This window comes from Bufo bufo, chromosome 1 (genome assembly GCF_905171765.1).
Source record: "Bufo bufo chromosome 1, aBufBuf1.1, whole genome shotgun sequence".
Classification (NCBI taxonomy): Eukaryota; Metazoa; Chordata; class Amphibia; order Anura; family Bufonidae; genus Bufo; species Bufo bufo.
This window is the reverse complement of record NC_053389.1, coordinates 670,138,041-670,163,124: the sequence shown is the minus strand read 5'-3', so window position 1 is coordinate 670,163,124 and position 25,084 is coordinate 670,138,041. Positions and strand designations below refer to the sequence as shown.

At 49.3% G+C, this 25,084-nt stretch overlaps 1 protein-coding gene across 1 annotated transcript in view; it reads right to left on the bottom strand.

Moving 5' to 3' along the window:
* The window catches only part of EFL1 (elongation factor like GTPase 1), a 287,352-nt gene extending 262,288 nt beyond the window's left edge, over positions 1-25,064 (bottom strand). Inside the window, exons 1-8 of the mRNA XM_040414072.1 lie at positions 24,967-25,064; positions 23,338-23,438; positions 17,403-17,470; positions 17,240-17,324; positions 12,287-12,420; positions 11,615-11,752; positions 11,320-11,522; positions 2,222-2,345 (exon numbers count right to left, since the gene is read on the bottom strand). Of these exons, the coding sequence (XP_040270006.1) occupies positions 2,222-2,345; positions 11,320-11,522; positions 11,615-11,752; positions 12,287-12,420; positions 17,240-17,324; positions 17,403-17,470; positions 23,338-23,428 (843 nt within the window). The 5' untranslated portion in view covers positions 23,429-23,438; positions 24,967-25,064. The remainder of the gene's footprint in view (positions 1-2,221; positions 2,346-11,319; positions 11,523-11,614; positions 11,753-12,286; positions 12,421-17,239; positions 17,325-17,402; positions 17,471-23,337; positions 23,439-24,966) is intronic.
* Positions 25,065-25,084: the final 20 nt, after the last annotated feature.

Sequence of the window (25,084 nt, the reverse complement as noted above, 5' to 3'; positions counted from 1 at the left end):
GTTGCATACTGTAGATCCGGTAGCATTACCCTCCTTATATTGGGGGAGTAGTTGCACAACCAGTAGTGCTTACACTCCCCGTGGACCTGATACATTGAGTTGGGTTTCCCTCTTCAGTCAGCGGAGTGATGCTCTATCGCATTTTCCTTCTTTCTTAGGTGGGACGGTAGCTGACAGGCTGTGGACTCAACACGATCGACATCCATTCTCTGTCAGTAGGTGGAACAGATGTGCTGCTTGTCAGTTTGCTTGGTCCTCAAGTGGAGGATGGCGCTAGCACCATATTCTGGGTGTTTACTGCTGTTTGGCCTCATTCTCTGGGGGAGCCTCTCCTCTGGTCCTGGAAACCATAGTTAGGCTATGGCCTCCCCCTATGAGGCAGCCTTGCGCTGGCCATAGATTTTATGGCTACTCTTGTTCCGTGCCCCTACTGTGGGACTATTTCTGTTCATCGTCCCCCTTCTAGGAGTGGAACCTTCTTGCTAGTTGTAGCTGTGATTGTGCTCATGTTCTGCCATCACCAGGTGCGATAGATCCTCCAGGCCTTATATGTATGGTGTTCCTGAGGCGCTGGCTGACAGGTACTCTTATTCCCTGTAGTGCTGTCATCTGCCCATACCATGACAGATTTCAGCTGGTGGGTTTGCTCACTTCTCGTGGGTATTAGTATGGCTTTTTGTGTAGGGCGCGGGCTTCGAGCCTTTACAGGTTGTGCATTGCCTCTACCTTCTACTACGGTGACAGCATCAGAGTTGCCTCCGTGTGGTTTGGGGTATGCACTTATTCAGTTTGCATATGTGTATTGTTTGCATGGCTCCACTCCCCGGGTACAGCGGTCATACTGTCCTTGTTGTCACCCCTAGATGCTACTTCCCTTCTGAGTGGTATCAGCCTTTTCTACTTCTCCTCTTTCGCAGGGCGAGTAGTTGCCATCCGTAGGGTGTCAGATCTAGCGGCTCTTGCCTGTCGGTCGCCCTTCATCATCAGTGGGCATCTGGTTTGGATTCGCATCTATCTGTTTCAGACGTCCTCTTTCCGACGGACAGATTCCTTATTCGTCATTCCGGAGGGACCGAGACGAGGGCTGGCTGTCTCCAAAGTTTCCATTTCCCGATGGATTCATTTGGCTATTGCGGAAGCGTATCGCATCAGTGGACGGGCTGCACCCTTCCGGGTTACTGCTCATTTTGCTCGGGCAATGGTTGGGCAGTACATCATGGGGCTTCGGCCCTTCAGGGGTGCAGGGCGGCTGCCTGGTCGTCTGGGTTCCCTTTTCCAAGTTTTACAGAGTGCACACCTTTGCATCTTCTGACACTTCTCTGGGGCGTAGAGTTTTGCAGAAAGCGGTCCTCGGATTGACAGGATGGCTTCTTCGTTTATGACCCACAACGGGGACTGCTCTGGAATGTCCCAAGGTCAAGACTGTGTCCCCCAATGATACAGATGAGAAAACTAGATTTTTGTACTTACCGTAAAATGTCTTTCTCTTCCGTTCATTGGGGGACACAGCTCCCACCCTGTATGTACATTACTGGTTCTCCTAGATGGGTCCTTCTGGTTCTTCAGGATGACCCATCTCTGGTTTTCTTCCTTTTTATTATTTGCTGTTGGCTTCTCCTGACTGCTCCTACTGCTTTTGTACAAACTGATTAGCTCAGTGTCTGCAGGAGGGATATAGCTGAGAGGAGGAGCTAACACTTTTTTTTGCTTAGTGTCGCCTCCTAGTGGCAATAGCTATACCCAAGGTCAAGACTGTGTCCCCCAATGAACAGAAGAGAAACAGATTTTACGCAAGTACAAAAATCTAGTTATTCTGGGCCCTTGGCTGAGGAGAGCAATCAGGATGGAGCTATAGGTCTGGGTGTAACATGGAAACAAACTCTACCACCTCCCGAAGTTTGACTGCTAAATAGTGCAGTTTTAGGTGGAGCTGCTCTTTAAATGTCCAGCGAGTTGCCCTATTTCCTATCACATTCCCATGAATAAAGCCATTTGCACAGATAAATCAATACATTTGGGAGGAGATTTATCAAAACTGGTGCAAAGGGGAACTGGCTCATAGCAACCAATCAGATTGATCCTTTAATTTTCCAAAATGAGTTCTGAATGAAGGGTGAAACCTGATTGGTTGCTATGGGCGACTAAGCCAGTTCTACTTTACACCAGTTTTGATAAATCTCCTCCATTGTCTTTTTAACAATGCTCCCGTGCAGAATCTTACCTGTGCTCCCTTCATGATCTTCTTGGCCTTGGAACTGAGATAGTAGTCTCCCCAGAGGGTCTTTAGCAGCACAGAGGACTTGATACCAATTTTCTGACTGTACAGCTGGGCAAAGTGATCAATTCTATGGATAGATATAAGAAAAGCCTTGTTTTTATACTGTAGCGGACACGCAAATCTTCAATTTTTAGCTTTAAAATAGCGCGTTGCAAGCCTTCACCGTGTACGTGGTAATATACCGTGGTCCACTAGCTAAGAGATAATGTACAAAAATAATGAACACTACAACCTAGTGCCTGCTGGGAGTTGTAGTTTCACAACATCTGGCGTGCTGCCCGTAGCGGATCCCTGACCTGGTAGGGTTTTAGTTTCATGGGTTTGGCCGTGTCATTTCATTGTCAGTAACAGAATAGGGCGTTCTGCTGGGAGTCCTGACGATTAGTGCTAAACTGTGATGGAGCCCATCAGCAAATGTCTGCGTACCCTGTAGCGGCGTCCCCACAGGAGAAATGAAGCATAACGCGGTTTCCAGGTAAATCAATAGTCCTTTTGTGTAATTCACTGACATGCCGTGTCTTCCAGAGTATGAGCTCTTTGTAGACGCTGCTGGCTGACAGATGAGGGTCCTGACAGTAAGCCCCCTCTATTAACTCAATATTCCCTAGCATGGAATCTGACAAGTTTTTCTAAATCAGACAAACCCTTAAAGGGATTGTGTCACTTTAGAAAATGGCATTTATCATGTAGAGAAAGCTAATACAAGGCACTTACTAATGTATTGCGATTGTCCGTATTGCCTTCTTTCCCGGCTTGATTCATTATTCCATTATACACTGCTCCTTTTTCAGGGATCTGAGCCACCTCTGCAGCACAGATATGGGGTGACTGGGATGGGAGCTGCTGTGCATGGGTGCCTATGCACACTCCCATTGTCTTGGCCACCAGAGAGAATGGAGCTTTGTCCTACAGTGTGCAAGCACGACCACCACTGCTGGATTACAGGGTGGTCGTAACTCCTGGGTATGAGCATTGTATAATGTGATGGAAAAATGAATCCAGCCAGTAAAGGAGACAATATGGAGAATCACAATACATTAGTAAGTGCCTTGTATTAACTTTCTCTACATGATAAATGCCACTTGCTGAAGTGAGACAAGCCCTTTAAGCTAACCTGCAGCCTTCGTTTAGAAGCAGGTAAATGTTGGCTGCTGAAATACATTCTGAATCAGAGTCAGACTCTGCTTTTCCATCACAAACCTCCTTTCATTACAGAAGGCAGATGCGGAAGTAGTAGTCTGAAGGCTGTATTCTCAGGCGCTGGTCACACTTGTGTTAGTTCTTATTATTACTATTAGATTTCCATAGATTTTTGACGGAATAGTGTAGAATGTGGCGGTAATACATATAGTAAACCTGATAAACCCGATAATAGTAATGGGGGGTACATGATGGGGGAGATCATGATGGATCATAACAAAACAGTCATTGATCCTGTAAAAAATCCAAGCCAAGACACCTGTGTGAACAAAGTTGTAGGCAGTGGCGATCACTCATGTACTGCACAGTACTGGTTCCAGGTAATACACTTGCTTTAATATAGGAATACACACATCATTTATAAATCTATAGACATAAAAATGAGCAGTGTAAAATCACCTAAAATGAACCTATGGCAGAGGTTGGTGCAGAGCCACAGCGCCATCTAGTGTCCCACACTGAATATTACCAGGTAAACTGACCAATGCAAATATCAACAGTAATAATTATCGGATGGTCTATTATTAACACACCAACAAGACATATGGACGGACAGACAGCCTTGGGGTGTGACACCTGTTTGGCTGTCTCACTTCAGAAAATGGCTTTCATCATGTAGAGAAAATGCATAAAAGCCACTTACTAATCTATTGTGATTATCCATGTTGCCTCCTTTGATGGCTGGATTTATTTTTTCATCACATTATACATATCATCATATCCAGGTTCAGTAGCGGTGGCCGTTCTTGCACACTACAGGAAAAGGCACTGGCCTCTCTGATGGCCAGGACCACGGGAGTGCGCACAGGGTGGTGCTTTTTTCCTATAGTGTGCAAGCATGGCCCCCGCTGATGGATTGCAGGGTGGTCGTAAACCCTGAAAACGAGCAGTGTGTAATTTGATGGAAAAAAGAAATCCAGCCAGCAAAGGAGGCAATATGTATAATAACAATACATTAGTAAGTGCCTGGTATTAAAAGAGTTTTCTGAGATTTTTCTTTACTGATGACCTATCCTCTGGATAGGTCATCAATATCTGATGCGTGGGGGTCCAACACCTGGGACCCCCACTGATCAGCTGTTTTGATAAGGCAGTGGTGCTCCTTCTAGAACAGCTGATCAGCAGGAGTCCTGGGTGTTGGATTCCCACTTATCAGATACTGATGATCTATCCTGAGGATAGGTCATCAGTAGGGATGAGTGAATCGACTTTGGGTGAAACATCCGAAGTCGATTAGCCTAAAACTTCATTCTAATACTGTACGGAGCAGGAGCTCCGTACAGTATTAGAATGTATTGGCTCTGATGAGTCGCAGTTATTACTTCAGAAATTGATTTATACTGTAAAAAAAAAAAACAACATTTCCCTAACTCGGGTTTGGTTCCAAGGTACCACTGAAACAATGAAACATCCGAAGTCTATTCGCTCATCCCTAGTCATCAGTAAAAAAATAAAATAATAATTTCTCGGAAAACCCCTTTAACTTTGTCTACATGATAAATGGATTTTTTGTACTCACCGTAAAATCCTTTTCTCGTAGTAGGCATTGGGGGACACAGCACCATGGTATATGCCCAGCTGCCACTAGGAGGCTGACACTAGAAACAAAAAAGTGTTGGCTCCGCCCAGGTGGGCTATACCCCTCTGCAAGAGCCGAGAGACACCAGTCGGTACAAAAGCAGTAGGAACGCCACACCTGAACAGACAGAAACTGAACGCCAACAAGTCTTCAACTGGGGAAACCCAACGGCCACAAATCGCCGGGACCACAAACAAGAAGAAACTCAAAAAAATGGGCGGGATCTGTGTCCCCCAATGCCTACTACGAGAAAAGGATTTTACGGTGAGTACAAAAAAATCAATTTTTCTCGTGCATGGCATTGGGGGACACAGCACCATGGGACGTCCCAAAGCAGTCCCTGAGGGAGGGAAGAAGAACGCCATGTCGCCAATCTAAAGCACAGCTGCTTGTAGAACCTTGCACCCCAGGCTAGCGTCAGCAGAAGCCAGGGAATGAATATGGTAAAACTTAGAGAAAGTGTGAACTGACGCCCAGGTGGCGGCCCGGCAGACCTGGGAAGCAGATGCCTGATGACACACCACCCAGGAAGCCCCAACTGCCCTAGCCGAATGAGCGGTCAACCTGGAAGGGGGAGCGCGGCCCTTTGCGATATAGGCCTCCTTGACAGCTGACCGAATCCAGCGAGAGATGGTGGCCTTGGAGGCAGGCAAACCCTTACGAGGACCCGCCGGGACCACGAAAAGGGAATCCGAACGACGGAAGGGTTCCGTGAGGCGAAGGTACAGGCGAAGAGCCCGAACAACATCAAGGCAATGGAGGGACTTCTCCCTAGGGTGAGAAGGATTAGGGCAGAAAGAGGGAAGGACGATCTCTTCATTGATATGAAACGAGGAAACCACCTTTGGAAGAAAAGAGGGAACGGGACGCAACACCACCTTGTCCGATGGAAAACCAGGAAAGGCGAACGGCAAGAAAGCGCCGCCAGTTCGGAAACCCGGCGGATGGAGGTGACTGACACTAAGAAGGCCACCTTGAGCGAGACAAACGACAGAGATATCTCAGTCAAAGGCTCGAAGGGAGAAGACTGGAGGGCGTCAAGGACGAGATTCAGGTCCCACGGCTCCACTGGAAAACGAAAGGGAGGGGCTCGGCGAGCGACACCCTGTAGAAAAGTCCTAACCTGAGCCCGCGAGGCCACGGGACGCTGGAAAAGGACAGAGAGGGCCGAAATCTGTCCTCTGAGAGAAGCCAGGCGAAGACCCTTCTCAAAACTGGCCTTAAGGAAGGCCAGAACGTTAGGGACGGAGAAACGGAGAGGGCGGAAACGCCCAGACTCGCACCAGGCAAAATACGCTCTCCAGGTCCGGTAGTAAATACGGGCTGACTGGGGTTTGCGAGCGTGAAGCATCGTCTGAATGACAGAATCCGAGAGGCCACGGGACTTCAAGACCGCGGTCTCAACAGCCACGCCGTCAAACGAAGCTGAGGTAAATTCGGGTGGGACAGAGGGCCCTGTGAAAGGAGATCGTGGCGCAGGGGAAGTCGCCACGGGACGTCGGCGAGCAGAAACACCAGATCTGCGTACCACGCCCTGCGGGGCCAATCCGGGGCCACCAAGATTGCCGGAACCCCGGCTGCCTTGAGACGCTTGAGCACTCGGGGCAGGAGAGGAATGGGGGGAAACAGGTACAGAAGGTTGAACTGAGACCAAGGCAGAACTAGGGCGTCTACCGCGAAAGCCTGAGGGTCCCTGGACCGCGCGACATAGCGCGGGATCCTGTGGTTGAGACGTGACGCGAAAAGATCCACGTCCGGAGTTCCCCATCGGTGACAAAGTTGGAGGAACACCTCTGGGTGTAGAGACCATTCGCCCGGGTCGACTAGCTGACGACTGAGGAAGTCTGCAGCCCAATTGTCGACCCCGGGAATGTGTACCGCGGAGAGGACGGGAACGTGGTTCTCCGCCCAGCGCAGGATATGGGAGGCTTCCTGCAAGGCCATCACGCTCCTGGTGCCCCCTTGGTGGTTCAGATAAGCCACGGCGGTGGAATTGTCCGTTTGAACCCGGACAGGGAGACCGCGAAGACGTGGGGTCCAGTGAGACAGTGCCAGGAAAATCGCCCTGAGCTCGAGCACATTTATCTGCAGGGAGGACTCCTGAGCGGACCAAAGACCCTGGACTGTGAGAGAGTCGAGGACCGCTCCCCAACCCGAGAGGCTGGCGTCCGTCGTGATCACCCGCCAACTGGGGGGGGGAAGGAAGGAACGGCCCAGGGACACCGTCCGAGGAAGCAGCCACCAGGAAAGGTCCTGGCGAAGCTGGAGAGGGAGACGAACCAGGCGATCGAGGCCTGCCTGGGACTTGTCCCACCTGGATAGGATGAACAACTGAAGGTCCCGGGAGTGGAATTGGGAATAGGGAATGGCTTTGAAGGAAGCCACCATCCTCCCCAGGACGCGCATACACGTCCTGATAGTCAGAGAGGACGGACCGCGGAGAAGAGTCACCCCCGCCTGAAGGGAGGCAATCTTCTCTGGGGGGAGAAACACCCGCCCGAGGCGAGTGTCGAAGATCATGCCCAGGAAGGGCATCCTCTGGCATGGGACGAGGGAGGACTTGGAGTGGTTGACGAGCCACCCGAACTGGGCAAGAGCTGAGAGGGTGATGTGCAGGCTGGACAGGTTGTCCTCCAACGACGGGGCCCGAATCAGAAGGTCGTCCAGGTAAGGTACCAAGGCGACCCCCCTGGCACGTAGAAGGGCCATAAGAGGCGCTAACACCTTGGTGAAGACCCTCGGAGCGGAGGCCAGGCCGAAGGGCAGGGCTACGAATTGGAAATGAAGAGAACCTACCGCAAAGCGAAGGAACCTTTGGTGGGAGAGGGCAATGGGGACGTGGAGATAGGCGTCCTGAATGTCGATGGACGACAGGAACTCGTCCGACTCCAAGGAGGCGATCACCGACCGGAGGGATTCCATACGAAAATGACGGACCCGGACAAAGTGATTTAGCGCCTTCAGGTCCAGGATAGGACGGAGCGAACCGTCCTTCTTGGGAACCGTGAACAGATTTGAATAGAACCCCCGAAAGCGTTCTGACTCTGGAACCGGAACGATGACCCCTAGAGAGCGAAGGGAACGAATGGCCTGAAAAAAATCTTCTGCCCCGGAGGGGGACCTGGGGGGCGACGTCAGAAAGAACCGTCCCGGCGGAAGATCGGAAAATTCGATCCTGTATCCGGAGGAGACTACCTCCAGAACCCAAGCGTCTTCCACACTTGCTTGCCAGACATTCTGAAAGGCGAGCAGATGCCCTCCCACCTTGACCGAGTCATGCGGAAGGAGGTTTAGTGGACTGGGGGCGAGCAGGTTTGGGCTTGGCATGCCAGGAGGGCTTGGCCTTAAAGGAAGGTCTGGAGGCCTTCTTGTCAGATCGGGCAGGGGGGGCCCGAAAAGACCCAGAGGACGACCCAGGGAAGCGACGGCGGCGAGGCTGATTCTGGGGAAGAAGAGAGCTCTTACCGCCAGTGGCCTCCGAGATGAGCTCCTCCAAACGCTTCCCAAAGAGCTTTCCACCGAGAAAGGGAAGGGAAATTAGAGCCTTCTTGGAGGCGGAATCTGCCGCCCAAGAACGAAGCCAGATGGTGCGGCGGATGGCCACAGATTTTAGCGGCCGCACGGCCGGATCGGCGGGCCGATTCCATAGAGGCATCGCAAAGAAACTTGGACGCCTGGTAAATTTGAGAGGCAAGCACTGCCAGTTCCCCTTGATCTTAGTCTGGGGGTAAGGCGCGGACAAGCTGTTTTGCCCAGAGAGCGCAGGCCTTAGCCACCCAGGAGGCGGCAAACGCAGGGCGGATGGCGGCACCCGCTGCAACGAAAACAGACTTGGCCAAAGAGTCGACCCGTTTGTCAGCGGGATCCGACAAGGAAGCCGCGTCAGCCAGGGGAAGGGTAGTAGCCTTCGCCAGGCGAGCAACCTGAGGGTCTACCTGAGGAGGAACCGTCCAGGTATTGACAGATTCCTTAGAAAAAGGATAGGGGACGTCAGAGGCCTTGGTAAGATGAAGGCGCCGATCAGGTTGACGCCACTCCTTAGCCAGAAGCGCGTCCAGATCCTCGTGATTCGGGAAGACCACAGTGGAACGTCTAGACCGGCGGAAGGACACCGACTCCAGGGAGGAGGAAGAGGGAACGTCCTGCACATGGAGCGCGTCACGGACGGCTTTGATGAGGTCCTGAATGGCCGCAGACATCGCCGAGCACCGCTCTGATTCAGAATCAGAAGCGGAGGAGTCCCCAGGAGCGGCGGAAGCGGCTGAAGAAGAAATTTCGCCCGACTCAGACCTAATCGGGGAGTGATCCGGGGTAGCTGAGGAAGAGTGGGACCCGGCCGAGACTGTACGAGGTCGCTTGCTGGACCGCGTATCAGAGCGAGAACGGACATCCCCAGCGGGGGGGGGTCCCTGCCCGAGGCGGCCGCAATCTGAGCGGGCAGACGGTCCAAGGACTGCGCTAGGGATTGGGAAAGGCTGGCAAGGTTACCTATGGCCTGGGATAGGGTAGCAGCCCATTCCGGAAGGACCGACAAAGAGGGGGCCGCAGGGGCGGACTGGGTGGGCCTGGGGGGAAGGCACTGCACGCAGAGAGAGGAAGACTGGCCGCATGGGAACTTACTATTACACATGGAACAGGCGTAATGAGTGGAAATGGCGGCAGGGGGAGTGGGGGCCCGACCAGAAGAAGACATGAGGGCGGATGGAGGAGCCTGCAAAGCAAAAAAGAGTCAGCCAGAGGCTGCCTACCAGACCCAAGGTGCTGTGTCCCACAGAAGCGCGTCCAGAGAGCAGAATCGCAGGAGAAGCTGCAAGATGGCGACAGCTGCAGGCAGGACAGGAGCCGGTAGTTGAGGAAGACACGCCCCCCCAGCAGCCCGCGCTGGTGCTGGATTGGCAAGAAAAAAGCGCCTCCCAGAGCACCACCCACAGAGGGGAGGGAGAGGAGAAAAGCCCGGGAAGGCAGAAGGCGGAGACGGAGCTCCGCCCCACGTGACCTGCGGCCTAGGCGGCAGAAAAGCCGGGGCCTATAGTAGAAAATGCTACCGGAAACGGACGTCCGCGGTCGCGTCCGGAGGCAGCAGCAGAAGCGGGGACGCAGCGCCGATGCGGGGGGCCCGGAAGGCCAGGTAGGAGCAGAAGGAAACCCGTCAGCACGGGAAGGAGCCGATAGAACAAAAATCGGCCGTCTTAAAGGGCCAGGCCCTAGAAACAAAGGTGCCCCTAAAAAGAAGTCCCCGCGCTGAAGGAAGGCCAGATATGATGCCCAGGGGAGGAAAAAAGCGTGCAGTGCCCCCTTGCTCAACTCTAAAGGGGCCAGGACACAAGGAGACACAGGGAGAAAAGAAGGGGGGGGGGGGGGTACAGGTACTTCCATACTCACCTTCCGACGTTTTCAGGCGCGGCAATGACCACCCCCTCGGCGGACTCAACACGGGAGCCGTGGGTCCGCCGGAATTCCACTGCGGAAGCAGATAAGTGGGGACTGGGTGGCTGCCGGGTACCTGAGTACGCGCCCGCAGGGGGGGCGACTAAAGTGGAACACGATGGAGCCACCCCTGCATCAGGAAGAAACCTGTAGAAAAAAAGAGAAAAAATAGGATAAAAATAAAAAATAAAATTAGCAGGATGACCTGCGAAAACAGGTCATGTCTGCCTCCTACGGACACTAGAACTAGACTGGTGTCTCTCGGCTCTTGCAGAGGGGTATAGCCCACCTGGGCGGAGCCAACACTTTTTTGTTTCTAGTGTCAGCCTCCTAGTGGCAGCTGGGCATATACCATGGTGCTGTGTCCCCCAATGCCATGCACGAGAAAAATGTAATTTGCTGAAGTAAGACAACCCCTTCCACAGAAGTGATTGGGGGTCTTCAAGAGTATGGAAAGGAGGCCAGCATCTAACTCACTATGCTTAACGGAGGTCAGGGGACCTGGAGAAAGGTACTGGTCAATGGGACAGCATCTAACAGATGTTTAAGGCATATCCTGTGAATATGCTATAAATACCTAAGGTTGGAGTATTTCTTTAAAGAGTAAAGAAACTTTTATAATAATTTTTAATGTGTTGTCCCTAATCCCCTAAATAAAATTTTTCTAATATACTTCATTTATACATTTTGTATTTTTACATCCCTAAAGCGCACCATTCAGTGTGCGTTTAAAACTCTGTTCTCCCTACACCGCAATGTACAGAAAAGGAAATCTCTCTTTAAAGTTAAAGGAAAATAAAAAAAACTTAAATAACATTTTTAAAAAGCTGCTTACGTAAAGCCCCAGCCATCTATGGCACTAGCGAACACCACATTGCCCTGATCAGGGGAGAAATACAGTTGTGAATCATCGGTCTCATCCAAGAACGCACTCCAGTCATAGACCTGCTCTCCATCCATGGTCTCAGCTGTATTGTCTTTTTCAGCTCTCTCTTCCAGGACCTTGGAGAAGAAGAGCGTCCCAGTCACTGCATTCACCTGAAAGAGGGCACCAGATGGTCAAGGAGAGATGTACGAGAACCAACTAACAAACCGCACGCTTCTATTTCACGGTGGTATACAGCAGCTACCTGCTCCAGTATTTTCTTCAGATGTGCATACGCCTCTTGTGAGGAAAGCTTCAGATCCACTATTAAGCGATCAATCTTATTGATCACTAGAACCGGTCGTATGTTCTCCAGCCAGGCCTGACGTAACACGGCTTGTGTCTGCAGAATGAAGCAGTGAAAAATAAACCAAAGTCTAATATCCGCTCAGGACAAACATGAACATGCAAGCTTGCTGACTCGTCTATTGGGCTTTCCTATAGTGCATACCAGTCCCACAGGCCTACGGAAATATTCAGCATATGCGTCCAGGAGTTTTCCAGGCGCACACATCAAATGTATAAGAAAAACAGCAATCTGAACAAGGTCTAAGGCCATTTACCCACTGTCAGTATTAGTAAGCCAAATCCAGGAATGGAACCTGCAGAAAAAAAAAGTATACTGGAAAGATGTCTGCCTATTCTGTGTTTTGGACGCACTCCTGGTTTTGCCTTACAAATAATGACTGTGATAGTGATTAAAATCTAATCACATCTGTTGTACACAATAAAGCACAAAAAGTTCAAGATGATGGGACAATGAATACTTTTTACAGCCACTGCACACACATAATTCTCATTTATATGTATCTTTGTCATTGTCAGTCTCAGTACACGCATTTTCAGTGATCCATGTCCACAGCGGGTAAGTACTTACCTGAGGACAAACACTTTCTACAGCATCGACCACGATAATGGCTCCATCACAGAGACGGACGGCTGTTGAGACCTCAGAGGAGAAATCGACATGCCCTGGAGAGTCTATGAGGTTGACTAGATACTCTTCATTTCCTGAAAATATATGATCAGTATTCAAAATAACCAGTTTTCTGGGCTGACAAACATGAACATACGTTTGTAGGGCTGAAAAAGACTTGTGTCCATCCAGTTTAGGCCATTATTTTGCAAAATTGATCCAGAAGAAAGCAAAAAAAGACCTCATGAGGAACAAGTCATCTTGGGGAAAATATTATATAACTCCCTGGATTGAAGACCTATCTCCAGTAATCTAGTAACTATAAGTATAGGACTACATGAGGCGGTAATTCTGCTGTGGATTTGCTGCAGATATTCTCCTGTGCACTGCAGGTCAATTCATATTGCACTTTTTTATATATTTTTTGGCAGCATGTGGATGAAATGTATGTAATATCTCATCCTCATCTTGCTGGTACTGTAAAACACAGTGGGGTTGGCATATGCACATGTAGCATGGACACACATGTGGACATGCACTATTATTACACTCCAGAAACACATCCAGGCCCCTCTTGAATTCCTTTATTGTACTCACCATCACCACCTCCTCAGGCAGAGAGTTCCATAGTCTCACTGCTCTTACCGTAAAGAATCCTCTTCTGTGTTTGTGTACAAACCTTTCTTCTAGACGTAGGCACGGTCACGGTCCTGGGTATAAATAGGTCATGGGAGAGATCTCTGTATTGACCTTTAACATATGGCTCAGTGGTCAGCACTGGTGCCTTGCAGCGCTGAAGTCCTAGGTTCGAATCCAACCAAGGGCAACATCTGCATGGTGTTTGTATGTTCTCCCTGGGTTTGTGTGGGTTTCCTCCGGGTACTCCGGTTTACTCCCACACTCCAAAGACATACTGATAGGGAACTTAGATTGTGAGGCCAATTGGGGACAGCAAATTATAACGTCTATAAAGCGCTGCAAATAAATGTCGGAAGTTCTATTTTGTTAAAACATTGCAGTAATGGGGAGCTTTGAATTATCAGTTTAGCAGCAGTCTACCCGGGTCTAAATGGCTGGTGGGAATGGGGTAGGGGCCCTACATACAAACCTACGAGGCACAATCCATTCCTACCTAGTAATCCAGGCTGGCGGGAGAACTGTGGGCGCCCTGCATACAAACAGCAGAGGCAGAAGCCATCGCTACCTAGTAATCCAGGCCGGGGTGAATGCAGCAGGCGCCCTGCATACAAACAGCAGAGGCAGAATCCATCGCTACCTAGTAATCCAGGCTGGGGTGAATGCAGCAGGCGCCCTGCATACAAACAGCAGAGGCAGAAGCCATCGCTACCTAGTAATCCAGGCTGGGGTGAATGCAGCAGGCGCCCTGCATACAAACAGCAGAGGCAGAAGCCATTGCTACCTAGTAATCCAGGCTGGGGTGAATGCAGCAGGCGCCCTGCATACAAACAGCAGAGGCAGAAGCCATTGCTACCTAGTAATCCAGGCTGGGGTGAATGCAGCAGGCGCCCTGCATACAAACAGCAGAGGCAGAAGCCATCGCTACCTAGTAATCCAGGCCGGGGTGAATGCAGCAGGCGCCCTGCATACAAACAGCAGAGGCAGAAGCCATCGCTACCTAGTAATCCAGGCCGGGGTGAATGCAGCAGGCGCCCTGCATACAAACAGCAGAGGCAGAAGCCATCGCTACCTAGTAATCCAGGCTGGGGTGAATGCAGCAGGCGCCCTGCATACAAACAGCAGAGGCAGAAGCCATTGCTACCTAGTAATCCAGGCTGGGGTGAATGCAGCAGGCGCCCTGCATACAAACAGCAGAGGCAGAAGCCATCGCTACCTAGTAATCCAGGCTGGGGTGAATGCAGCAGGCGCCCTGCATACAAACAGCAGATGCAGAAGCCATCGCTACCTAGTAATCCAGGCTGGGGTGAATGCAGCAGGCGCCCTGCATACAAATAGCAGAGGCAGAATCCATCGCTACCTAGTAATCCAGGCTGGGGTGAATGCAGCAGGCGCCCTGCATACAAACAGCAGATGCAGAAGCCATCGCTACCTAGTAATCCAGGCTGGGGTGAACGCAGCAGGAACCTGCATACAAACAGCAGAGGCAGAACTTTATTACCTGTACTACTTATCATATGTAGTTGACAGGACCGCATCAGGCGTCCTGCACATAACAGCCCAGGTAGAATCTATTCCGCCCTCTCTGGCAGGAACGCTCTCGGCGTCCAACGCTAACAGCCAAAGCAGCAAAGTATCTGAATGAACAGGAACACTTACAGTCAATTTCTAAGTTAAAACTGACCTGCATCATTTGATCAGATAGACCAGATACTGTGGGAAAGAAACCTACAGAGCGGTTACTATAAGTTCTTGTGGCTGAAACACCTGTAATACAAACCCATTGGCAATTATGACCAAGAGCAGATACATTGATTCCATATTGTTTCCAAGTCCGGATGATCTGCAGACTCCTGTGTCAGAGGACATAGCCAAAGGGAGCTCAGATGACTGCAATGTTGTACCAAAATATAGGTTTTAATATAATGTGCAGTATTTTGGGCACACCAAGGGTAGCTACTCTAGGGTAATTAGCTTATAGCTAATGGAATGAAACAATATATTTACCCTAAACCTTGTACATATATGTAGAGCTCATTGGTAATATTCAGAGTTATTAGATCTCCCGTTGCCGTCTTTTTTTTTTCTGCACTAAATAACCCTAATTTTGATCATCTTTCTGGGTAGTGCAGTCCATTCCAGTTATTAATTTGGTTGGCCGCCTTTGAGCCCATTTAAAGAGGACCTCTAACCACGCCTGACATGTCTATTCTAGTAATTCCTTGGATCCCCCATGTAATAACAGTTCTAGGGCATTTATTCTTATGGCTTTATGTTGTGCCATTCCTTTGTTATTGCTACTAGAAGTTTATGAATGAATTGCCAGCAGCTTGCAGTAAAGGTACAGATGGGAGTTACCGGTTAGGGGGGTGTCCCTGCACAGTTTGACACCAGCAGCGCTGATTGGCAATATACCCAAAACACACACCCGCTACTGGGAACACCCAGCTGTACCTTTACTGCAGACTGCTGGCAATATATTTATAAGCTTCTAGCAGGAATAATACAGGAACGGCACAACATGGAGTCATAAGAACAGATGCTCCAGAATTCTTATTACATAGGAAATGCAATTGGTTACTAAAACTGACGTGTCAGCAGAGGTTAGAGCTCCTCTGTGTCTTTCTCATGCACTGGGCACAACCTGCACACAGTAATGACCAGCAGAAGGGCTTAAAAGTTCCAGACTTTTTCAAGCAATAATAAAAAATATTAATAATACAAGTCTCTGGATTCATTGTTCACACTAATCTGTAGACATCCACAGTTCAATGTCCAAAGTGACGAGAAATAATGTCCCAAAAAACTGATGAAGTTTCCTACAGCAGCCGATCAGAGCATGCTTCTAGCTTTCAGCAATGTTTAGAAGCAAAAAAATGGCGAATAGGATAGAGAAAGGCGCTCATAGGGTAAGTATGTTCAGTAAATTAAAATTCTACTATAAGAGATGGTTTGCTCACCTATTGCGGTTGCACCAATTGGGCGCAACCACAATGAAGGCCAAAAGAAGAGAATTGCAACGGTTGGTGCAGCCTAGATTCGTCCGATCGACTTGGGCAGGAGCCACCCTGCCGCTCGGGTAACGGTACAAGAGAAGAAACGCTGAACTTCACGTCGAGCGTGTGGACCTTAGAGGGCGCACTAACACAACCGGTCATAAGCAATATTTAGGTTTCAGCAATTTTCCGTTTTAATTATAGACCGTTTTATTCATGTGTCGCTTCTATGGCAGCAGAGGGAGCACTTACATGTAGGATGAGGCAGAACATTTCACCGTTCTGCGAGGGCAGTAAGGGGCATCATGATCCAGAGGAATCGGACAGATACAACACAGGTAAGTAGGACTGTGTGACGGACATCAGTAGTACATAACTTGCCAGACAATCATATGGTGAAGAAATTATTACTGAGATGAAAGGGCTTCTCCAGGGCTTTGAGTCTGAAGACCTATCCTTGGGACAGGTCATCAATATCAGATAAGTGGAAGGTTCCTCTCCCGGATCCTCCATCGATGAGCTGAATGAAGGGGCCACAGAACTCCAGTGAGCACAGCGTCGCCCTGATTGTATACCAGGCAAAGCGCCATACAAGTGAATGTGAGTGATCTGCAATACCAGGCACGGCCACTACTAAATACACAGCACTGCGCCTGGTAAACACTCACTGTAGCCATACTGCCCCTTCAATTAGCTGATCGGAGGGGATGCTGGGAGTCAGACCTGTCCTAACCTTTGGAAATACCTTTAGCACAGCACCATTTTCCCTCCCTGGGGTTGTATAAGGCAGTGTTTCCCAACCAGTGTGCCTCCAGCTGTTGCAAAACTACAACTCCCAGCATGCCCGGACAGCCTTTGGCTGTGCGGGCATGCTGGGAGTTGTAGTTTTGCACCAGCTGGAGGCACACTGGTTGGGAAACACTGGAAGGCTACCTGCAGGCGTTGTGATTACGTGTGGTTTTCCACGTGGAGTTTTGTGCGGGAAAAACACAGCCTAATACAGTACCAGCAGAGTGAATGAGATCTGCCAAACCTTACGTACACTTTGCAGATGTTTGTCATGCGGAAATTGACCTGCGGGGTGGATTTTGAAATCTGCAGCATGCCAACAGTTTCTGAAGATTTTTAGTGCCTTCAAAGGGTGAGACTGGTGCAAACCTGCATCAAAATCCGCAAGTAACACATAGAAAACTGCATGGAAATTCTGCTAGTAAACCTGCGCCTGTGTGCAAGCTGCTAAAGGGAGGAATACAAAGCAAGGTGCCAGTAGAGAGAAATGTACCATCTTTATACTGCAAGGATATGGCGCTGGATTTCATGGTGATTCCTCGGATTTGCTCATCTTCTCGACTGTCCAAATATCGTAACTGCAATGATATTCAGAAGTTACAATGGGCACGGTAAATAAAGCTTTCTTTTAAAAAATACAGGAGGAGAAAAGATACCTTTCCTGCTAATCTACTTGAGATTATCCCATTGCTGGAGATGAGACAGTCTGCTAAAGTAGTTTTCCCTAAAGAATAAAAAAGAGAGGATAAAATAAACGTATTACATGTACTAGGAAAATAGCGTTCAAGAGGTTGTCTGGTCTAGGCTTCTCAATGTTACTTCATAGCCCCTTACAAATAGGGATCGACCGATATTGATTTTTTAGAGCCGATACCGATAATTTTCAAGCCGATAGTCGATAATTTATACAGATATTTTGTGCATTTTCAGTTTAAAAAAAATAATAAATTCCTACACAAATCTGCTGAAAATGAACATAATTATTGTTAACGCTTTTTTTTGTAAATCTTTATTTTTCATTTATACTTAAGATTTTGGTGTTTGTGTTTTTTTTTACTAAACTTTTAGCCCCCTTAGGGGCTAGAACCCTTGTCCTATTCACCCTGATAGATCTCTATCAGGGTGAATAGGATCTCACACTGTCCCTGCTGCTCTGTGCTTTGTGCACACAGCAGCAGGGAGCCTACCATGGGAGCCAGGGCTTCAGTAGCGTCCTGGCTACCATGGTAACTGATTGGAGACCCAGGATTACACTGCTGGGGCTCCGATCAGAAGCTGCCACTGAACCACCAAAAAGAAGGAGGGGAGGGGACCCTGTGGCCACTGCCACCAATGATTTTAATACTGGGGGATTGAGGGGGGGCGCACTACGTCACCAATGTTTTTAATACTGGGGTGGGGGGGGGCGCACTGCGCCACCAATGATTAATACTGGGGGGCTTGGGTGGGGAGGCGCACTGCGCCACCAATGTCGTTAACTCTCTCATTAATTCATATACAGGAGGCGGGTGTTGGCTGCAGAATCATATAACCGCACCCGATCTCTATGAGCGGTATCCGTGATCCGCGGCAGTTAACCCCTCAGGTGCGGCACCTGAGGGGTTAACTACCGCGGATCGCAGCTACTTGTGATAGAGGTCGGGAGCCGGCTATGTGATTCTGCAGCCAGCTCCCGCCTCCTGTTGAATTTGAATGAATGAGTGAGTTAACATCATTGGTGGCGCAGTGACCACAGCCCCTCCCCTCCTCCTCTCCTCTCATTGGTGGCAGCGGCGGCACAGGGGGAGGGAGACACTGCTTTCTTCTCTCCTGTGCTGCTGACGAAACACGGATTGCACTGAGAGCAGCACGATCCTTGTTCCCGATTCGTTATCGGCAAAATAGATGCCGATAACTTTCAAAATCCTGAAAATCGGCTGATATCGGTAAAACCGATAATTGGTCAATCCCTACTTACAAGGTCAACAAATAGGGACTGGTTAAACAGACTGGCTTCCAGCTCCATCTACTGTATAGTTTCTGGAGCGGAGATGCAGTATGCCAGCGTTAATAACTACAGAGTGGATAGTGCCTTCCGCTTCCAGCTCCATCCATTGTATAGTTTCCGGAGCGGACATGCAGTATGCCAGCGCTAATAACTACAGAGTAGATGGTGCCTTCTGCTTCCAGCTCCATCCACTGTATAGTTTCCGGAGCGGACATGCAGTATGCCAGCGCTAATAACTACAGAGTAGATGGTGCCTTCTGCTTCCAGCTCCATCCACTGTATAGTTTCCGGAGCTGAGATGCACTTTGCCAGCGCTAATAACTACAGAGTGGATGGTGCCTTCCGCTTCCAGCTCCATCCATTGTATAGTTTCTGGAGCTGAGATGCACTTTGCCAGCGCTAATAACTACAGAGTGGATGGTGCCTTCTGCTTCCAGCTCCATCCACTGTATAGTTTCCGGAGCGGAGATGCAGTATGCCAGCGCTAATAACTACAGAGTGGATGGTGCCTTCTGCTTCCAGCTCCATCCACTGTTTAGTTTCCGGAGCTGAGACGCAGTATGCCAGCGCTAATAACTACAGAGTGGATGGTGCCTTCCGCTTCCAGCTCCATCCACTGTATAGTTTCCGGAGCGGAGATGCAGTATGCCAGCGCTAATAACTACAGAGTGGATGGTGCCTTCCGCTTCCAGCTCCATCCATTGTATAGTTTCCGGAGCGGAGATGCAGTATGCCAGCGCTAATAACTACAGAGTGGATGGTGCCTTCCGCTTCCAGCTCCATCCATTGTATAGTTTCTGGAGCGGAGATGCAGTATGCCAGCGCTAATAACTACAGAGTAGATGGTGCCTTCCGCTTCCAGCTCCATCCATTGTATAGTTTCCGGAGCGGAGATGCAGTATGCCAGCGCTAATAACTACAGAGTGGATGGTGCCTTCCGCTTCCAGCTCCATCCATTGTATAGTTTCTGGAGCGGAGATGCAGTATGCCAGCGCTAATAACTACAGAGTGGATGGTGCCTTCTGCTTCCAGCTCCATCCACTGTATAGTTTCCGGAGCGGAGATGCAGTATGCCAGCGCTAATAACTACAGAGTGGATGGTGCCTTCTGCTTCCAGCTACATCCATTGTATAGTTTCTGGAGCGGAGATGCAGTATGCCAGCGCTAATAACTACAGAGTGGATGGTGCCTTCTGCTTCCAGCTACATCCATTGTATAGTTTCCGGAGCGGAGATGCAGTATGCCAGCGCTAATAACTACAGAGTAGATGGTGCCTTCTGCTTCCAGCTCCATCCACTGTATAGTTTCCGGAGCGGACATGCAGTATGCCAGCGCTAATAACTACAGAGTAGATGGTGCCTTCTGCTTCCAGCTCCATCCACTGTATAGTTTCCGGAGCTGAGATGCACTTTGCCAGCGCTAATAACTACAGAGTGGATGGTGCCTTCCGCTTCCAGCTCCATCCATTGTATAGTTTCTGGAGCTGAGATGCACTTTGCCAGCGCTAATAACTACAGAGTGGATGGTGCCTTCTGCTTCCAGCTCCATCCACTGTATAGTTTCCGGAGCGGAGATGCAGTATGCCAGCGCTAATAACTACAGAGTGGATGGTGCCTTCTGCTTCCAGCTCCATCCACTGTTTAGTTTCCGGAGCTGAGACGCAGTATGCCAGCGCTAATAACTACAGAGTGGATGGTGCCTTCCGCTTCCAGCTCCATCCACTGTATAGTTTCCGGAGCGGAGATGCAGTATGCCAGCGCTAATAACTACAGAGTGGATGGTGCCTTCCGCTTCCAGCTCCATCCATTGTATAGTTTCCGGAGCGGAGATGCAGTATGCCAGCGCTAATAACTACAGAGTGGATGGTGCCTTCCGCTTCCAGCTCCATCCATTGTATAGTTTCTGGAGCGGAGATGCAGTATGCCAGCGCTAATAACTACAGAGTAGATGGTGCCTTCCGCTTCCAGCTCCATCCATTGTATAGTTTCCGGAGCGGAGATGCAGTATGCCAGCGCTAATAACTACAGAGTGGATGGTGCCTTCCGCTTCCAGCTCCATCCATTGTATAGTTTCTGGAGCGGAGATGCAGTATGCCAGCGCTAATAACTACAGAGTGGATGGTGCCTTCTGCTTCCAGCTCCATCCACTGTATAGTTTCCGGAGCGGAGATGCAGTATGCCAGCGCTAATAACTACAGAGTGGATGGTGCCTTCTGCTTCCAGCTACATCCATTGTATAGTTTCTGGAGCGGAGATGCAGTATGCCAGCGCTAATAACTACAGAGTGGATGGTGCCTTCTGCTTCCAGCTACATCCATTGTATAGTTTCCGGAGCGGAGATGCAGTATGCCAGCGCTAATAACTACAGAGTGGATGGTGCCTTCTGCCTCCAGCTCCATCCACTGTATAGTTTCCGGAGCTGAGACGCAGTATGCCAGCGCTAATAACTACAGAGTGGATGGTGCCTTCTGCTTCCAGCTACATCCATTGTATAGTTTCCGGAGCGGAGATGCAGTATGCCAGCGCTAATAACTACAGAGTGGATGGTGCCTTCTGCCTCCAGCTCCATCCACTGTATAGTTTCCGGAGCGGAGATGCAGTATGCCAGCGCTAATAACTACAGAGTGGATGGTGCCTTCTGCTTCCAGCTACATCCATTGTATAGTTTCTGGAGCGGAGATGCAGTATGCCAGCGCTAATAACTACAGAGTGGATGGTGCCTTCTGCTTCCAGCTACATCCATTGTATAGTTTCCGGAGCGGAGATGCAGTATGCCAGCGCTAATAACTACAGAGTGGATGGTGCCTTCTGCCTCCAGCTCCATCCACTGTATAGTTTCTGCTGCCTGCCAGGAACAGCTGATCAGCAGGGGTTTCAGGTGTTGGACCCCCACCTATCTGATATTGATGACCTATGTTAAGGATAGGTCATCAATATTCAAGTCCCAGAAAACCACTTTATGGGGAGAGTGATGGCACACTGCAAGGATATGCTGTCACGGCTGATCAGTCCAACTGAAGGGACCTCCTCTGACAATGAGATCTGGACAAGGCCAGCACTGTGTCAGGTTCTGAGGCTGGATGGTTGCTGTACTACAAGGCCAGATTCACATGACAGTGTTTGGTCTAGAAAACAAGCTCAGTATGATGGCCACATATCTCGGACTAAACTCCTGTGACCTGAAGCCATAGCACAGTGGATTTTCTGTACTGTACTAATGGCATTATGTGAGTACATTATAGCAGACCTGCAGTCAGACGGGAACTCACAGCATCATAAGTCATAATACTGCAGTGAGAGGAGCAGTATTCAGTCCAGGAAATACAGCCACGGAGGACGTTTCCCAGATCGAACACTCATGTAAAGCTGGCCTAAATAGAAAAAGTTAGAAGGGGCCTCAGTGCTTTACATAGCCTGGCCCCTTCATTCTAACAATCGGTGTTGTCTCAGCAAGTGGCAGTATTCACTACTAATATACCGTCAATTGCTATGGCGGGGGGATACTCCTTTAATAATACTTTTGCAGCGCATAGGCTGGATTCACACATCCACGCATCCATGCTGTGAGTTCAGGTCAGGGATCAGCAACCTCCGGCACTCCAGCTGTTCAAAAACTACTACTCCCAGAATGCTTCATTCACTTCCATGGGAGTTAGAAGAGCAGCCAAGCATGTTTAGATGCTGGGAGTTGTAGTTTCACAGCAGCTGGAGTGCCGAAGGCTGCTGATCCCTGGGCTACATTCACACAATCGTATTTTCGCTCCACGTCCAATACCCCTTTTTTTGCAGATCACACTCGGGCTCATGCACATAAACGTATTTTTTGTCCATGTCCATTCCGGTTTTCTTGCAGGCCCGTATGCGGAACCATTCATTTCAATGGGGCCACAAAAAAACGGAAATGACTCAATGTGCATTCCCTATCCCTAGGTCCACAAGTCCGTTCCGCAGAAAAATAGAACATGTCCTATTCTTGTCCGTTTTGCAGACAAGGACAGGTATTGTTACAATGGATCCGCAAAAAAACAAAAACAAAAACAAAAGTAAAACGGACTGCACAACGATGTTAATTATTTTTTGGTGAATCCGTGTTTTGCGAATGGCAAAATACATATGGTTGTGTGCATGAGCTTTTACTCATGTATGGGGCTGCAAAAAAGGCGGACAGCACACGGATGAGAAGTGTCATAGTCTCATCCATTTTGTGGACAAGAATAGGATTTTTGTGCGGGATGCACATGGACACATTCATACTGTGCAGATTCACAAAACGGAAATGGTCGTGTAAATGTAGCCAAATACAGAAGGATAACACAGCCAGCGAATGGATCGTGAGGACAGTCAGCCAATCAGCAGTGAGGAAAACCTCGACAAATAAATGAAACCTAAAATCTGATATAATACACAGGAATATACAGAGGTCGAGGTCACATCCTAACACACATGTCTCCTGCTAGTATGTACTGGGACTGTGTATTTACAAGGTGCCACAGCAGCACAGAGGATAGAAGTCCTCCCTGATCTAGTACTTACCCCACATCCATTACCCGGCCACACCACAGATTCTGAAATGCAATGAATGGGCAGTTCTAAGACCTCCCTTACCATGATCCACATGGGCCAATATACAGATGTTGCGGATGTTAGCGGCCTTCTTTTGTAGTGCGATTATCTTCTCCACGCTGACCAGCCCCATGGCGTCTCACCTGAAGGCACAAATACAGTGTTACATAGGGTTAAATAGGAGCTACCCGCTCCGCTGACATGTCTGCTTTAGTAAGTTCTTGTGTTCCTTAGGTCATCAACATGTAGAAGCTGGACAAGCCCTTAAAGGGAACCTGTCACCGGGATTTTGTGTATAGAGCAGAGGACATGGGTTGCTAGATGGCCGCTAGCACATCCGCAGAACCCTGTCCCCATAGCTCTGTGTGCTTTTATTGTGTAATAAAACCGATTTGATACATATGCAAATTAACCTGTCCCTGGCTTATCTCATGTACAGGACTCATCTCAGGGTAATTTGCATATGGATCAAATCGTTGTTTTTACACAATAAAAGCACACAGAGCTATGGGGACTGGGTATTGCGGATGTGCTAGCGGCCATCTAGCAACCCGTGTCCTCAGCTCTATACACAAAATCCTGGTGACAGGTTCCCTTTAAAGTAGTGATGCTCCTGAACTGCTCTACCATGAGTGATGGGAGAACTTCCTGAGACTCCTCTGGAGAGCAGCAGCAGCTCCTTCATAAGGATACGTTCACACTTGTCTTGTGAGGATCCAGAACTGCCTGCCGGATCCGGAAATCTGTATGCAAACAAATGCATTGAAATTCCGTATCCGTCTCTCAGGTGTCATCCGGAAAAATGGATCCAGTATTTATTTTTTTCATACTTTTGAAGGTCTGCGCATGCGCGGACCGGGAAACCAGATCAGTTTTTCCGGAACACTTGGTACCGGATGCGGCATTAATACATTTCAATGGAAATTAATGCCGAATCCAGCATTCCGGCAAGTGTTCCGGAAATACCGTAAGAGGGACTGGACGGATTTCTCTCCATTCAGAATCATTAGGATAAAACTGAAGTGTTTTTTTCCGGTATTGAGCCCCTAGGACGGAACTCAATACAAAAAAAAAAAAAAAACCCGCTAGTGTGAAAGTACTACTATAGTACAGTTTACCTTCCTGTTTTTGTTTCCAAAGCAAAAAGCAGGTGCTTAAAGGGTTTGTCCAGAAGGGAGACGGTGTTAGGGTACTTTCACACTTGCGGCAAAGCATTCCGGCAGCCAGTCCAGTCGCCGGAACTGCCCGCTGGATCCGGCAATCCGGACGCAAACGGATGCATTTGTGAGACGGATGTGGATGCGGATTCGTCTCACAAATGCATTGCAAACATTTCAATGGGAATTAATGCCGCATCCGGCAAGTGATCAGTATTTGTGTCCGGAGATAAAACTGCAGCATGCTGCGGTGTTTTCTCCGGCCCAAAAACGTAAGAGAGACTGAACTGACGCATCCTGAACGGATTGCTCTCCATTCAGAATGCATTAGGATAAAACTGATCAGTTTTTTTCCGGTATTGAGCCTCGAGGATGAAACTCAATACCGGAAAAGAATAACGCTAGTGTGAAAGTACCTCTGTCACTGCCTTCAGTACACAGGACAGAGCAGGCCAAAACTAAAGAGAGAACACTCCAGCCCCCAGCATGCAGGCACACATAACATAAGGCTCACCCGTCACTGACAGCACCGCCCTCCAACATGTGCAGTCCCTACCCGGAAGTCACTCAACACTACGCGTCCTCCAGCCCCTCACGGCGCGTGACGTCATCGCGCAGCTCCAGCGCTGTAG